Source organism: Nerophis lumbriciformis, linkage group LG01, assembly GCF_033978685.3.
Source record: "Nerophis lumbriciformis linkage group LG01, RoL_Nlum_v2.1, whole genome shotgun sequence".
Taxonomy (NCBI): Eukaryota; Metazoa; Chordata; class Actinopteri; order Syngnathiformes; family Syngnathidae; genus Nerophis; species Nerophis lumbriciformis.
Window position 1 is genome coordinate 7944965 of NC_084548.2, and position 18440 is coordinate 7963404.

Consider the following 18440-nt stretch of genomic DNA (forward strand, 5'->3'; position numbering starts at 1 on the left):
AAAAAAAATTGTATCACTCCCGGGCGCGGCCACCGCTGCTGCTCACTGCTCCCCTCACATCCCCGGGGGTGAACAAGGGGATGGGTCAAATGCGGAGGACACATTTCACCACACCTTGTATGTGTGTGACAATCATTGGTACTTTAACTTTAACTTAACTTCTATTCACTTAAAGTAAAGCTACATGCTTCACGCTTTTCCTCATTTTGTACGAGTCCATGATGTTTATTTGTAACTTTCAGCAGCTGGAGGCCTTGACCACAGACCAGCACCCATCCCGTCCTTTCTCCCATCGCTTTCTTTTCCTCCCAGGAAGCAACTTCAGTGTTTTCTTCGTTAATCGTCCAAATTGATCCCACTGTCTTCCTGGTTGCTTCATTCGTTACTTCCTGCTTCTTCAAGCCCCGCCCACCAGCCGTCTCCAACTCATCTCCTTCTAGGCATGTCTGACTCTCCATCCTTCCACAAAGGACAATCTTACTTTTTTGATCATTTTCCTGCTTCTCCCACACTGCCAGCCCTGCAGCATCAGCAACATGGGAGAACAGCGCCCCGCTGTGGCTGATGCCGGTGCTGCAGAGCTTCCACATACAAATCCTCTGATCGCAGGAGGCCGTGACTATCAGGTCAGGTTTTAGGAACTTCAGGGAGGTCAGAGGTGCAGCGTGGGCCAGAGGCACATTCCACTGGGAGATGAGATGAAGACAAAGAGGGGTACATCCCCCAGTCCTGTCATCCTCTTGTGGGTACTGCACCCTGATGATGAAAGCTGTCAGCTGCCCGTCATCCCCTCCGCTGGAAACAGTTACCAGGCAACCGCCATCTTGGTCTGTGCCCGCCCAGACAGCCAATGAGTTGACGCCGCTCTGGTGGGCGGCGATGATGAGGCAGGGGGTTGGTGGAGTCGGAGAACCACTTGAAGAGCCACAGGATGAAGACGAGCTTGTTCGGGTCACGTCCCACACGGCGATTTGTCCATCTGTTGCTGCACTGAACAGGAGCACATAACTGCAAAAACACATTAATATTAGTCAAGACATATGTTAAAGTTATTGTGTTTACTCAACAGCAGAGAGTACCACATACAGTATCTCTTATACATTAGGCATTTATGAGCGGGTCGGCTGTTGTTTTTTTTTAGAATAATGTAAACAATAGTGGGTTTTTTTGAAAAACTACAAATATAGTTACAAATGCATTTCTATATATTATTTTGAGTATTTATTTTCAATGGTAAATCAATAATGTAGAAATAATACAAAAGCATGTTCAAATGTTAATTTAAATATTTATTTTATTGGTAAAGCAATTCATTAAAATGTTAATACAAATGCATTATATTAATTTGCATATGGGTTTTATTAATTATATATTTATACAAAATATACAAATACCTTTTTGTATTTTTTTTTTTTTTACAGTACACATACTTATTTTCCACTAAAAATAGATAGATAATCAAAATATGTGTAATCATAAAACGATGTCACATAAAATATTATCAAAAGTGCATTTTTATATATTAATAGCAATATATATTTTAAACTATTGTTTTTTCCACAAAAAATAAAAACACATTTGTAATTATTTTAGTACTGTCCAAATGATTACATTTTTAAGCAGATTAATCACACTTTTTAATTGTTTACTTTTGAACAAATAGTTTTTGTTGAGTTATTGTGTACTATTGACTTAGTTTTGGTCAAACAATTGTATGTAATTAAAGAAAATAAGGAACTTGTTTGAATATTGTGTTGATATTGTTAAACTGTCAATAGCACTGACCATAAATACATTTAAAAATGTACAATTGATACATAGATAGTAGGGCTGTGAATCTTTGGGTGTCCCACGATTCGATTCAATATCGATTCTTGGGGTCACGATTCGATTATAAATCGATTTTTTTTTTCAATTCAACACGATTCTCGATTCAAAAACAATTTTTTTTTGCAGATTCAAAACGATTCTCTATTTATTCAATACAAAGAATTTCAGCAGGATCTACCCCAGTCTGCTGACATGCAAGCAGAGTAGTAGATTTTTGTAAAAAGCTTTTATAATTGTAAAGGACAATGTTTTATCAACTGATTGCAATGATGTACATTTGTTTTAACTATTAAATGAACCAAAAATATGACTTATTTTATCTTTGTGAAAATATTGGACACAGTGTGTTGTCAAGCTTATGAGATGCGATGCAAGTGTAAGCCACTGTGACCCTATTGTTCTTTTTTTTAATTTTTATAAATGTCTAATGATAATGTCAATGAGGGATTTTTAATCACTTCTATGTTGAAATTGTAACTAATATTAATACTGTTGTTGACAATTTTCATTTTTATTTCACTACTTTTGGTTTGTTTTGTGTCGTGTTTGTGTCTCCTCTCAATTGCTCTGTTTATTGCAGTTCTGAGTGTTGCTGGGTCGGGTTTGGTTTTGGAATTGGATTGCATTGTTATGGTATTGCTGTGTATTGTTTTGTTGGATTGATTAATTAAATTTTTTTTTTTTTAAATTCAAAAATAATTCAAAATTAAAAATAAATAAAAATAAATTGATTTTTTTTAAATGAGAATCGATTCTGAATCGCACAACGTGAGAATCGCGATTCGAATTCGAATCGATTTTTTCCCACACCCCTAATAGATAGATAGTACTTTATTGATTCCTTGAGGAGAGTTCCGTCAGGAAAATTAAATGTGATCGCTATTGGTCGATCTCGGTCAAGGATGATTGTTATCGGAATCGGCAGCAAAGGACCCTGATCGGAACATCCCGACAATAATGTTTTACTAATAACAAAAACATTATTTTCTAGTTCATTTAAAATGAACACCATCAAATGGTTGTAGACTTTGATTGAGAAGTTTATTGACATCTTAAATCACTGAATCCATGTAATGCTTTAAAAAGGCAAGTGGATGGCACAAAAAGCCAAAAGGCTTGTTTCCATTGTGTCCATTAAATATTCATCATATTTGATACATTCAATAATAAAATATATATAACCTGTAACGTGTATATATAAAAAATTACGTTAAAAAATGGATAAATGATGTACATATACACAGTATACATGTCAGGTGATATGAAAAACAATATATACAAAAAATGGGGGGGGTTATATACACTATGTACATGACACTATGTACCTGACTATGCACATGTTGACTCCAAGAGTGTGCAAAACAGAATGAGAAAATATATATACACTAGAGATGCGCGGATAGGCAATTATTTCATCCGCAACCGCATCAGAAAGTCGTCAACCATCCGCAATCCACCCGATCTAACATTTGATCAGAACTGCATCCGCCCGCACCCGCCCGTTGTTATATATCTAATATAGACGATGCAAGGCATTAGTGAGGTTATAAAGCTTTTGCCTGTTAAAGAAAGGAGACTGATCCAACGCAGCACAGACATTCGCGTGCCACGCTGTCACGACCCAGACGCACACCAGTGCGCAATCATATGGGAGCTGCGCTGAGCGCACCTCCAAGCGCGTCTCGCTGCCGGCGACGGCCGGGTATATGGGCCCGACGCTCCAGCGCCATCCATTTTCAGGGCTAGTTGATTCGGCAGGTGGGTTGTTACACACTCCTTAGCGGGTTCCAACTTCCATGGCCACCGTCCTAGCTGCTGTCTATATCAACCAGGGTGAGCCCCACCCCTTTCGTGAGCGCACTGCGCGCGGAGTGACCCCTGTTACGCGCCCCCGGCAACAGGGGTGGCGGGCAGGTAAGCTGCGCGGGCGGAGCGCGCGGAGTGACCCATGTTACGAGCCCCCGGCCACGGGGGTGGCGGGCAGGTAAGCTGCTTACCTGCTGCGCGTGACGCCGGCCGCGGCGAAGGCGGACGAGGCGGGGTGTCGGTGCGGTGGGCGCGGTGGTGACCCTGGACGTGCGTCGGGCCCTTCTCGCGGATCACCTCAGCTACGGCTCCCGGTGGGGCCCTCTCGGGGGAAGGGGCCTCGGTCCCGGACCCCGGCGAGGCATCGGGGGCCTTCTCCGCTCCGTAAAAGTGTCCATCTCTTTTTTTTTTTTTCTTCTGTTGTGGCATATGCAGCAGGTGCCTGCTCGTTTTTCGTATGTGGGTAATAGAGATGCGCGGTTTGCGGACACAACCGCGGAGTCCGCGGATTATCCGCGGATCGGGCGGATGAAATTAAAAAAACTAAGATTTTATCCGCTCGCGGGTCGGGTCGGGCGGATCAATTTTTTTTTTTTTTTTTTTTTTTTTGCGGGTGGCAGTTAAACCAATTCGGAAATATATATACATAGTTAAATGTTGTTACCCACATACGAAAAACGAGCAGGCACCTGCTGCATATGCCACAACAGAAGAAAAAAAAAGAAGAGATGGACACTTTTACGGAGCGGAAAAGGGACGCCTCGCCGGGGTCCGGGACCGAGGCCCCTTCCCCCGAGAGGGCCCCACCGGGAGCCGTAGCTGAGGCGATCCGCGAGAAGGGCCCGACGCACGTCCAGGGTCACTACCGCGCCCACCGCACCGACACCCCGCCTCGTCCGCTTTCGCCGCGGCCGGCGTCACGCGCAGCAGGTAAGCAGCTTACCTGCCCGCCACCCCCGTGGCCGGGGGCTCGTAACATGGGTCACTCCGCGCGCTCCGCCCGCGCAGCTTACCTGCTTGCCACCCCTGTTGCCGGGGGCGCGTAACAGGGGTCACTCCGCGCGTAGTGCGCTCATGAAAGGGGTGGGGCTCACCCTGGTTGATATAGAGAGCAGGACGGTGGCCATGGAAGTTGGAACCCGCTAAGGAGTGTGTAACAACCCACCTGCCGAATCAACTAGCCCTGAAAATGGATGGCGCTGGAGCGTGGGCCCATATACCTGGCCGTCGCCGGCAGCGAGACGCGCTTGGAGGTGCGCTCAGCACGGCTCCCATATGATTGCGCACTGGTGTGCGTCTGGGTCGTGACAGCGTGGCACGCGAATGTCTGTGCATTGGATCAGTCTCCTTTCTTTAACAGGCAAAAGCTTTATAACCTAACCATACCTGCCAACTTTTAAATCAGAAAAACCTAGTAGCCAGGGTCCAAGGGCCGCAGGCCCCGGTAGGTCCAGGACAAAGTCCTGGTGGAGGGTTCAGGGCTTCGCCCCCCGACGCAAAATGACTATTAGCATTCAGACAGGTTCAAATGTTGCTAAAACCATCACTTTTCTATCAGTCACAGTGACTTTTCAAAACAAAAATATTACAGCAAAAATCATATGGGTTGATTGACATGTTTATTCTGTAAGCTAACTTCAATAGTTTGAAATTATTTTGACAGTTAATGCCAGTTATCCTGTCAACCTTTCACAAGACTTCAATTTGTTAATTGAAAGTATAAATAGTATAAACACTTTTTACAGTATGTCGTGCTGTGAAATACAGCCGACAGGATTGCGCATGCATGGTGCAGGAGAACAAAGGACTTCTTTCATTTAAGGTTTGTGATAAACCATCAAACTCATTCGTTAAAAGGACTCTATAGTAATATAAAGCGAATTTTTCTGGACATTATCATGCAAGAAAAGTTTATTTTTGGGATCGCGATCACCGCGTAATGATTTTTAAAGGTTGCATTACATTATTAACTGTCCCATGTGATCAGCCAGTGCGATTGGAAGTCCATGCTCAATTATTGCCTCCGTAAATAAAACTTCGGCATTTATCACATCCAAAGAATCTGTTTGGGCGACGAAAAACGTTGAAAGTTTTCCACTTGTATCGCTAGCAACGGCATTAGACTTGTGTTTTTTTGTCCCAACGTGGTCTTTTACATCGCTAATTCCTCCGTGTCCGATCGAAAAATCTTGTCTGCACAAGGTGCAATTCGCGTAGTTTTCACCCTTTTTTTTAATTTTTTTATTAATATTAGATATATAACAACGGGCGGATGGTGGGCGGATGCAGTTCTGATCAAACGTTACATCGGGTGGATGGCGGATGGTTGACGACTTTCTGACGCGGTTGCGGATGAAATAATTGCCTATCCGCGCATCTCTAGTGGGTAACAACATTTAACTATGTATATATATTTCCGAATTGGTTTAACTGCCACCCGCCTGAATCTATTTAAAATCTAATTTTTTTTTTTTTCAATCGCCCGACCCGACCCGACCCGCTGATAAAATCTAATTTTTTAAAATTTCATCCGCCCGATACGCGGATAATCCGCGGACTCCGCGGTTGTGCCCGCAAACCGCGCATCTCTAATATACACATATAAACCTGCTTGATGCTTCGGAAAGTTGCTGGGGATCAATTTTGGTTCAGATCAGGTAGAGGTTGAGCTGAGCCATGATTGTATGGCAGACAAGATACCCAAAAATGTAACAATATTAAAGCTCACCTGTTCCCTTTTCCATCCTCCAGGCTACAGGTGGCGACACTGAGCACACATCGCTGGTGGTGAAAGGTCTCCCATAACAAATCTATTTGGTGTTTGGCTTCACTGACTGAGAACAATCTAGAAAAAACAACAAGAGAACAATCAAGAGCTGCCAAACACAGTTCTGGTGCGTTTGTCTGGTTTTAATGAAAGTAATTTTTGCATGTGTGTGGCTAACCTGACTGCACCGTCACTGCATGCAAGAACCACAAGAACACAGGCGTGGTTGTGATCCACCATGGACATCGACATGTATCTGAAAACAAAACAACCATGATGATGAGTTACTTCTTGTCAAAGGAGAGCAAATATCGTATACGACGTAGTGATTAGTGATGAATTAGTACCGTATTTTTCGGACTATAAGTCGCAGTTTTTTTCCATAGTTTGGCTGGGCGTGCGACTTATACTCAGGAGCGACTTATGTGTGAAATAATTAACACATTACCGTAAAATATCAAATAATATTATTTATCTCATTCACGTAAAAGACTAGACGTATAAGATTTCATGGGATTTAGCGATTAGGAGTGACAGATTGTTTGGTAAACGTATAGCATGTTCTATACCAGTGGTTCTTAACCTGGGTTCGATGGAACCCTACGGGTTCGGTGAGTCGGCCTCAGGGGTTCGGCGGAGGTCAAGACACACCCGACTCATCGTGTAAATACAAACTTCTCCCTATCGGCGTATTACGGATACGGCAACAGCTGACTGGTTTGCAGGTGTGTAATTTGTTGTGAGTTTATGCGCTGTGTTGGTTTTGTTGTTTGAACAAGGTGATGTTCATGCACGCTTCATTTTATGCACCAGTAAAAAAAACATGGTAACACTTTAGTATGGGGAACATATTCACCATTAATTAGTTGCTTATTACAATGCAAATTAGTTACATATTGGCTCTTAACTAGTCATTATTAAGTACTTATTAATGCCTTATTCGGCATGGCCTTATAACCCTAACCCCTAACCCAAATAACTCTAAATTAAGTCTTTGTTACTTAGAATATGTTCCCCATACCAAAGTGTTACCAAAAACCTATAACTTGTCTTGAATTTGGAAAAAAAAAACATTTTATTTTTCAGAAAAGGGTTCGGTGAATGCGCATATAAAACTGGTGTGGTTCGGCACCTCCAACAAGGTTAAGAACCACTGTTCTATATGTTATAGTTATTTGAATGACTCTTACCATAATATGTTACGTTAACATACCAGGCACGTTCTCAGTTGGTTATTTATGCCTCATATAACGTACACTTATTCAGCCTGTTGTTCACTATTCTTTATTTATTTTAAATTGCCTTTCAAATGTCTATTCTTGGTGTTGGCTTTTATCAAATACATTTCCCCAAAAAATGCGATTTATACTCCAGTGCGACTTATATATGGGTTTTTTTTCCTTCTTTATTATGCATTTTCGGCCGGTGCGACTTATAATCCGGAGCGACTTATACTCCGAAAAATACAGTACTCTTTTTTTGCGTTAAAATTCTTTTGACTGCAAAATCTACGGTGGCCGTTTTTAACGGGGTATTACTGTAAATGGAAATAACTTGTACTGTTTTTCCATGTAAATTGAACACAAAAATTCTGGCAAATAAGCTGCCAGCTTTTTCCGTAACCCCCCCACCCAAAAAAACAGTGGTACTGTTTTTCCATTTACCTTAAAATGTTGTAAAAATGTTTTAAAAACTATATTTTACAGTAAAATTTTGTAAATGTAAAGTTCTTACTGTAAAATAGACAGTCTAAATTAAACAACGTATATAATTAATAATGAAATCCAGTGGCAAATTCATACACTTTTACAAGCATTCCTCTGATGGCAGCCATAACTGCGATGTGGCCCTAAATGACAACGAGTATGACATCCCTGATCTAGTGGTACACCAACGAATAACTTGATTCAAGTACAGTGTTTTATTTTCCTATATTCAAACAGTGTTACTGTTCAAATTGTGTGTAATGTTACAATGGCCAAAAATATTAAATATACCTGTTAAGTAGGGATGTCCGATAATGGCTTTCTGCCGATATCCGATATTGTCCAACTCTTTAATTACCGATACCGATATCAACCGATACCGATATCAACCGATACTGATGTATACAGTCGTGGGATTAACATGCGTCATATAACATACACTTATTCAGCCTATTGTTCACTATTCTTTATTTATTTTAAATTGCCTTTCAAATGTATATTCTTGGTGTTGGGTTTCATCAAATAAATTTTCCCAAAAAATGCGACTTATATATGTTTTTTCCTTCTTTATTATGCATTTTCGGCCGGTGCGACTTATACTCCGGAGCGACTTATACTCCGAAAAATACGGTAATGAATTAGCAAGTCGGGCTGACCTATATTTGGGGTCTAAATATGTATGTATGCAAACCAACTGGGGAGCGTTTCGCTTTTCCACAGGTGAGTCAGAGCTTTTCTTCTAGTCACACACACTCAAACCAGTGACACACTTCAAATAACTGTCTAAAAAGTTGCTAGCAAGTTAGCATACAACCGAGGAGTTGTGTGGTTATGTTATGTTGCTATTTTCATTTATTACGCGCCCCCCAACCAACTGTTACATCAGCCCGAGTAGAAAAACAAAAAAACCAGAAACAAAGACTATGACACACAAATTAATCTAGAAGAAACATTTAAGACACACGAACACATAAATCAAAAATCATCTGCGTCAAAGAGGTGAGTTTTAAGCTGAGCTCTAAAAGAGTCCAGAGTAGTGGCGGACTTGACATTCAGAGGGAGCTTATTCCATAGCCCAGGTGCCATTACTGAGAAAGCACGGTCTCCCTTTGTCACTAGGTGTGACAGTGGGACCTTCAGGGTCATCTGGTTGTCAGATCTAAGGCAACGACCAAGCCTGGAGCTGGTAGGTTGGTCCCGGAGATCTTTGATGTAAACTGAAGTGAGACCCTTGAGCGCTTTGAAGACATATGTGATGCTAATGTTAAGGTAATGGTGATCAATAAAGCAGCAAACACTAAGATTTTTTATTATTATTTGTCTTTGGTCTATTGTCAGTTACAAATATCAGGGAAAAATAACATTGCTATGCAAAACACAAATGTCGACTGTAGAGGGCACTGGTTCTCATAAGATACATCATCATTTGGTTATTTTTCTACGATTTTGTCTTTACTTTGTTGTCTTTTTTCCCCATAAACATACTTGAAAAAGAGAGGTAGTCTTGTATTTAGTGCTACCTTATATTTAAGTTTAAAAAAAGTCGGCGTGTCGTATCACTGTTAGTCTGCACCATACTGAAGCAGAACAAGAGACGAGAATGTTAAAATAATATATAATCGGGGAACATTTATCAAAGAAAATATGGAGAAGCTGCTGACTGTGGGTTTGCCTGAGGAGCAACTCTGTACATTATTATTATTAGATTTCATCATAAAACTACTGTAGTTGTCAGTATTACATGCTATGGTGTTGTAAGATGCCTATGTTACATGTTTAAATTGTGGGGGGCAATCAAATTAAACAGTTTTTAATTAATTTAATTTGATTTACGATACACATGTTTTGAGTTAAGAGCTCGTCATAGAACCAATGAGCTTATGAGTTGACGTACTACTGTATAAGTACTGCGCATTGTCGCTATCAAATAAACAAATGACAGCCCCTAAAGCATACTTGCCAACCTTGAGACCTCCGATTTCGGGAGGTTGGGGGAGGGGTGGGCGTGGTCGGGGTGGGAGGGGGGCGTGTGAGGGGGCGTGGCTAAAAGGGGAGGAGTATATTTACAGCTAGAATTCACCAAGTCAAGTATTTCATATATATATATATATATATATATATATATATATATAACAAATACTTGACGTTCAGTGAATTCTAGCTATATATATATATATATATATATATATATATATATATATATATATATAACAAATACTTGACGTTCAGTGAATTCTAGCTATATATATATATATATATATATATATATATATATATATATATATATGTATATATATATCTCACCCGGAAAAGGGTGGAGTGCCATCTCCGGGTTGGGGAGGAGATCTTGCCCCAAGTGGAGGAGTTCAAGTACCTCGGAGTCTTGTTCACGAGTGAGGGAAGAGTGGATCGTGAGATCGACAGGCGGATCGGTGCGGCGTCTTCAGTAATGCGGACGCTGTATCGATCCGTTGTGGTGAAGAAGGAGCTGAGCCGGAAGGCAAAGCTCTCAATTTACCGGTCGATCTACGTTCCCATCCTCACCTATGGTCATGAGCTTTGGGTTATGACCGAAAGGACAAGATCACGGGTACAAGCGGCCGAAATGAGTTTCCTCCGCCGGGTGGCGGGGCTCTCCCTTAGAGATAGGGTGAGAAGCTCTGTCATCCGGGGGGAGCTTAAAGTAAAGCCGCTGCTCCTCCACATCGAGAGGAGCCAGATGAGGTGGTTCGGGCATCTGGTCAGGATGCCACCCGAGCGCCTCCCTAAGGAGGTGTTTAGGGCATGTCCGACCGGTAGGAGGCCACGAGGAAGACCCAGGACACGTTGGGAAGACTATGTCTCCCGGCTGGCCTGGGAACGCCTCGGGATCCCCCGGGAGGAGCTGGACGAAGTGGCTGGGGAGAGGGAAGTCTGGGCTTCCCTGCTTAGGCTGCTGCCCCCGCGACCCGACCTCGGATAAGCGGAAGAAGATGGATGGATGGATATATATATATATATATATATATATATATATATATATATATATATATAATATATATAATATAAATACTTGAATTTCAGTGTTCATTTATTTACACATATACACACACATACCACTCATCTACTCATTGTTGAGTTAAGGGTTGAATTGTCCATCCTTGTTCTATTCTCTGTCACTATTTTTCTAACCATGCTGAACTCTGATGATGCATTGATGTGTGGCACGCACAAAAGTGCTTTCATCAAATGCACTAGATGGCAGTATTGTCCTGTTTAAGAGTGTCACAACATTGCTGTTTACGGCAGACGAACTGCTTTACGGTATATAAAAACGTGACTGCTGTTGTTGTGTGTTGTTGCCGCGCTAGGAGGACGTTAATGAAACTGCCTAACAATAAACCCACATAAGAAACCAAGAACTCGCCCTCCATCATTCTACAGTTATAACGTGATTGGACCTGAGTCCGCCTGAATTTCGGGAGATTTTCGGGAGAAAATTTGTCCCGGAAGGTTTTCGGGAGAGGCACTGAATTTCGGTAGTCTCCCGGAAAATCCGGGAGGGTTGGCAAGTATGCCCTAAAGAGTGACCCCTAAACCTCATTGATTTCTGACTTGCCTTGTTTCTGGGTCCATTTTCACCATCTTGTGTCTGTTCCGCCTCTTCTCCCAGTGCTCGTCCAATCGGTGACGGGCCACTTGCACCACCTGGCAGGACGGCGACAGAGTCTGCTCGTCCCAAACGAAGTACAGCCGGTAACACTGCATTTGAGCTCGCCCGCTGGCTGACACCAGCAACGCGGTGAGGGACTGCGACTGATGAGCGAGCGCTGCCATGGTGCGGACGCTCGAGATGTGGTCTGTGATAACGGAGAGGACTTTGACGCTGCCGGAGTCGGGGTGCACGGCCAGGACGGTCACGCTGGTGTCCTCACCGCCCGTCACGATTATCTCCCACTCCTTTACGCTCCCCAGCCTGCAAACGCAACCAATCCCCCTCCCATGGATGCCCTCTCTCAGGCTCCAGCCTTCAGTCCTGGCTGCGACCCAGCTCGGCGGCTCCCCTGGAGGCTCTGAAGCCAGGACCGAGCCCTGCTTGATGAAGACCAGAGCAGCGTACCCGGGCCAGATCTCTTTGCGGGTCGGCCAGACACTCCAGGAGCGATGTCCACCACCGCAAGGCACTGCCAGCAGCCTTTCTCGTTTCACCGGGTCCCAAACCACAAAATGGGAAGCGTGGAAGCCGAAGATGACAAAGCGGGCTTCTCTTCCCTTATCCTCCCTCTTCAACTCTCTGCCATCTTCTGGCTTTTCTACCAGACACTCTTGTGTCCTATTTTGGTTTTCACTTTCACTTATGAATTTATCTTCCTCAGCGTTTGTCGGTTTCATAATCAGAACCTTCTCTAACCACTCCATACCTTTGCAGGCTCGTTGGACTCTCAGAACCTGCAGCTGAATGCCGACTTGACCACTTCCTTCATGTGCTTCTTGAGGTATTTGCTGCACCCTAAAAACACGCACACAACCATCCCTCCCAGTGCTGTACAGAAGTCCATCATACTCGCACACGGACGTTACTCCCTGTTTACCGTGGACACCAAACAAGCAGCTTAACGCCGTCAAACCTTCGCTTATTATGTCAGTTTTTCTGTCCTGAAACAAAAGCAGGGACCCTCTTCTGTCCCCGCACACCCACAGCGCCCCCTGTGCCTGGGAATGGAGTCGCACTGCGGCCGTCAGCCATCGTTTGGCACATGGCGGTAGCACAAACGAAGGGAGATGATTTACCCCAAGAACCAAAGAACTATGGTCTCCATTTCTGCTCGTTGTGACATCAACACACCAGCGATAGACGCGTCCCTCGGCACCGGACGCCAGCAAATACGTGTCTTTATCGCTGGTTTGCCAGGTAAGACTGTGGATCTTGCCTGAACCAGCTTGAAGGAGAACGCCATTCTGAGGTTGAGTGCTCAAAAAGACCGTTAAGGCTCCATTGAGACTGCCGACAGCACATAAATTAACTCTTATTCTTGAGTCTTTCACCGGAACAGAGATTGTCTCCATCACACAGTAGGATTGAAACACAGGAGTTCCTCGCCATAGCAACTCCCAGTCGCCATCGCCATACTGGTAAACGACTCCTTGGTCAGTACAAACCGCCATCTTACACTTACTCCACTTTGTGTCATCATCCTCGTCCTCGAGAAGACAAACAACTTTAGGTGAACCTTCACCGGAAAATTCCAGATCAGTCGTCTTCTCTGCTTGCAGCATTTCTCCACCGTCAGTTTCCTCCACATTCCACAATCTAACCCCTCCATCCGCTCCCCCAGTTGCCACCCATCTTTCCGCGACGGCGAGCGCCCGAATCCCGCCTGCTCTGTGCCCTTTCAAGGTGCGAACCACTGTCCCGCCTCCCGCCAAGTCCCACACTAAGCAGGCTCCGTCTTCTCCCGCGCTAAACACTCTCCTCTGGGACAGACGCACAGAGAATACCCTTGCCTGGTGTCCAAAAAGGACTCGTAAACAAGTCGCGTTCAGGTCTCCACAGCTCCCTCCTACGCCCCCTAAAGTTCCCACAGCCCACACCCTCACACTGCGGTCATCCGAAGCTGAGGCCAGCCATCCTTTCTCCTGCAGGTAAGAGATGCTGAAGATCACGCCGCTGTGTCCCAGCAGACGTCTTTCAACTTGACCTTTGTGCTCACTTTCTTGACTGCCAGGCTTCCAGAGAACCAGCTGGTTGAAAACAGTCCCTCCAACCAGGATGGTGTCATGCCAACATGTGTGCACTACGAGCAGGGCAGAGTACAGCAGACAGCTTTCCAGACAGGAGCACTGAGCCAAGGCACTTCCTGTGTCCATGTCCAGGAGCAGAGCAGCATTATGGGCTACAGCCACACACAGGAGAGGCTGTTTGCTGTCACATAGCCAGCGGACATCCAGGGCCCAGTCTTGTAGCTCCACGAGGGGGCCCAGTATATCCACGTGTGGATGCTGCACGGCAGAGACATCCCAACAGAGTCTCAGCAGTCGGACAGCTTTCCCACCAAACACAGCGAGGTCAGTGGAGATAAGACCTAGCGTTTGGACACAGAGGCATTTTTGTTGTCATTATTTATAATCAAATGTATGGATGGATGGATCTTTATTGTCATTGCACAAGTACGAAACCCAAAACCAGTGAAGTTGGCACGTTGTATAAATCGTAAATAAAAACAGAATACAATGATTTGCAAATCCTTTTCAACCTATATTCAATTGAATAGACTGCAAAAACAAGATACTTAACATTCAAACTGGTTAACTGTTATTTTTTGCCAATATTAGCTCATTTGATACCTGCAACATGTTTAAAAAAGGGGGCAAAAAAGACTAAGAAAGTTGAGGAATGCTCGTCAAAAACGTATTTGGAACAACCCACAAGTGAACAGGCTAATTGGGAACAGGTGGGTGCCATGATTGGGTATAAAATCAGCTTCCATTGACAAACAAGGGTGGGGCAAGGGTCAACACTTTGTCAACAAATGCGTGAGGAACTTGTCGAACAGTTTAATAACAACATTTCTCAACGAGCTATTGCAAGGAATTTAGGGATTTCACCATCTACGGTCTGTAATATCATCAAAAGGTTCAGATAATGTGGAGAAATCACTGCATGGAAGCGGCAACACCTGTTACTATCGACCCCTCGGGCGGTACTGCATCAAAAACTGACATCAGTGTGTAAAGGATATCACCACTTGGGATCAGGAGCACTTCAGAAACCCACTTTCAGTAACTACAGTTTGTCGCTACATCTGTAAGTGCAAGTTAAAACTCTACTATGCAAAGCCATTTATCAACAACACCCATAAACGCTGCCAACTTCGCTGGGCCTGAGCTCATCTAAGATGGACAAAGTGGAAAAGTGTTCTGTGGTCTGACAAGTCCACATTTCAATTTGTTTTTGGAAACTGTGGATGTTGTGTCCTCCGGACCAAAGAGGAAAAGAACCATCCGGACTGTTCTAGGTGCAAAGTTCAAAAGCCAGCATCTGTGGTGGTATGGGGGTGTATTAGTGCCCAAGGCATGGGTAACTTACACATCTGTGAAGGCACCATTAATACCGAACGGTACATGCAGGTTTTGGAGCAACATATGTTGCCATCCAAGCAACGTATTTTTAATGCTTATTTCAGCAAGAAAATACCAAGCCACATTCTGCACGTGTTACAACAGCGTGGCTTCATCGTAAAAGAGTGCGGGTACTATACTGGCCTGCCTGTAGTCCAGACCTGTCTCCCATTGAAAATGTGTAACGCAATATGAAGCGTAAAATACGACAACGGAGACCCCGGACTGTTGAACAACTCAAGCTGTACATCAAGCAAGAATGGGAAAGAATTCCACCTGAAAAGCTTCAAAAATAGGTCTCCTCAGTTCCCAAAATTTTACTGAGTGTTGTTTAAAGGAAAGACCATGTAACACAGTGGTAAAAATGCCCCATGTGCCAACTTGTTTGCAATGTGTTGCTGCCCTTAAATTCCAAGTTAATGATTATTTGCAAAAAAAATAAGTGTCTGAGTTTGAACCATAAATATCTTGTCTTTGCAGTCTATTCAACTGAATATAATCCCAAAATGCAACACGGAACGACACAGGAAGTCCTTCATACCGACAGCCATCAGACTGTATAATGCATATGTTCCTTTTGACTGTACATGTACTGTAAATGTATAATGTATTTATATTATTCACATGTGAATAATGCTCTATAATACACTGTATTTATATTATTCATATGTGAATAATGCTGTATAATGGACTGTATTTATGTTATTCACATGTAAAAAATACCTATGTGTTTATTGTCTATTGTGAGCGAACTGTGGTGCTGAATTTCCCCCAGGGATCAATAAAGTACTTTCTATTCTATTCTATTCTAAGTTGAAAAGGATTTGCAAATCATTGTAATCTGTTTTTATTTACAATTTACACAATGTGCCAACTTCAATCAATCAATCAATGTTTATTTGTATAGCCCTAAATCACAAGTGTCTCAAAGGGCTGCACAAGCCACGACAACCTTGGTTCATTGGTTTTGTACAGAAAAATGTCCTTTTCAGCACAACTCCGTTCAAAATTAGACACACATTGTACAGGAAGACCAAACAGGTGCGCTGGTGGGTCGCAACTTACGGCGGCCCTTAAAAGGTGTGAAAATGGTTAACGCAGGGGGAGGATGAGTATAAAAAAGTCGATCTCAGACTGGGCTCCTATTGGGGAAGCCAAAGTCTGGAGTGAGAATAAATCAAATAAACAGTGATTAACTTATTTTTACACTGTCTCAATTGCATGTACCAACAATTAAATGTTTGATGACAACCACAGTTTGACCCAGGGACCTTTTATTGTTATCATTATTTAAAATATAGTCAAAATTAAATTATGCTCAACAATTAAGGGTGGTCAACACATTTTTACAATTGTCTGTTAGTTAATCTTCAAACGTCTATGTGGCGTGGCTCAGTTGGTAGAGCGGCCGGCCAGAAACTAAAGGGTTCCTGGTTCAAATCCAGCTCTCGCCATCCTTGTCACTGCCGGTGTGTCCTTGGGCAAGACACCTCGCCCAGCTTGCTCCCAATTCCACCCACACTAGTGTAAATGTACTGTAGCGTAAATGTAGATACTGGGCTTCTCAATGTAAAACACTTTGAGTAACTAGAGAAAAAAGAGCGATATAAATAGAATTAAAAATTGCCTGTACTATTTTATGATGGCCAATGTTTGACAGCAGAGCAGATCATTCTTATAATTATTATTTATTCAAAATTGGACTGTGTTAAACTTGATCATTCCACACTACTGTTATAACCTTTGGCCTCAGATTTTTCAAAACACCAAAGACCCGATATATTCAACACCAAAAGTCTAATTTTTTCCCACTAAATTTGCAATTTTTCTGTACTAATTTCAAAAATATGTGAAGATAGGCGAACACACTTCTACAGAGCTGAAAATATTTTGTGGCGTACCTCAGGGATCAATACTTGGACCAAAATTGTTCAATCTCTATATAAATCAGATTTGTAAAGTTACAAAGGACTTAAAGTTAGTATTATTTGCAGATGACACAACTACGTTTTATACAGGAGAGAACACACAGAAGATAATACAAATAATAACAGAAGAAATGAACACATTAAAAAGACGGTTTGACAAAAACAGACTATCTTTGAATCTCAGTAAACATAAAATAATGCTATTTGGTAACAGTAGAAGAGAAAGTCAAACACAAATACAAATAGACGGAGTAGATATTGAAAGGGTAAAAGAAAACACATTTTGGGGTGTACTAATAGATGATAAAATGAATTGGAAATCTCATGTAAAAAATATACAACATAGTAGCAAGAAACACGTCAATAAGGTATAAAGCAAAACATGTTCTGGACCAAAAATCACTTCATATTCTTTACTGCTCACGAGTGTTACCATATCTGAGTTATTGTGTAGAAATATGGGAAAACAACTCCAAATGTGAACTTCATTCACTAACGGTGTTACAAAAAAGATCAATTAGAATAATACATAATGTTGGATATAGAGACCATACAAACCCTTTATTTATTGAATCAAAAATATTTAAATTCAATGATTTGGTGCATTTGCATACAGCTAAAATGATGTACAAAGCAAACTATAACTTGCTACCCAAGAATGTACAACAATTCTTCTCAACAAAAGAGGAGGAATATAACCTGAGAGGAAAATCTAATTTAAAACATTGTTATGCTCGTACAACACTTAAAACCTTTAGCATATCCGTATGTGGAATTAAATTATGGAACGGATTAACCAAAAAAATCAAACAAAACACCAATATGATTCAGTTTAAGAGACTGTTCAAACTACAAGTGTTCACAAAGTACACAGAAGAACAATTATGATGAACATCTTGAACCCTTTTTTTAAATTATTGAGACAAAGATTATTTATGTATTTAATATTTGTTTACTTACTATGGTATATTATTTGTTTATTATTTATTTGTTCACTGTTCTGTTACAGAGAACAAGGCTATAGGACAAAATTGCTATGGTATGAAAAGGGGTAAGATTAAATAAGCTCTGCTTCTTCCTACTCCTTTTCGGACGTGCTGTAATGAAACAACTGGAAATATGTGATAAATTACATTGTATCGTATGCCTGTTGGAAATAAACTGAAACCCAAATCAACTGAAAAATATGTTTTTATTTAAAATTAATATTAACAAATTATGACTAGTAGTATCAATGATATTGCCTAAAGTGTATTTCTACTCAGTGAAATTTAGGTTGATCTGTTTTGGAAATGTTCAAAGTAA

General features: G+C 42.1%; 1 protein-coding gene across 4 annotated transcripts in view; it reads right to left on the reverse strand.

Moving 5' to 3' along the window:
- wdr6 (WD repeat domain 6) overlaps positions 1-18440 on the reverse strand; it is a 21244-nt gene continuing 2804 nt past the window's right edge. For all 4 annotated transcript variants that reach the window (XM_061974226.1, XM_061974244.1, XM_061974252.1 and 1 more), the window contains exons 4-7: positions 11708-14171; positions 6582-6659; positions 6365-6481; positions 1-1008 (exon numbers count right to left, since the gene is read on the reverse strand). In XM_061974226.1, the coding sequence (XP_061830210.1) occupies positions 162-1008; positions 6365-6481; positions 6582-6659; positions 11708-14171 (3506 nt within the window). In that variant the 3' untranslated portion in view covers positions 1-161. The remainder of the gene's footprint in view (positions 1009-6364; positions 6482-6581; positions 6660-11707; positions 14172-18440) is intronic.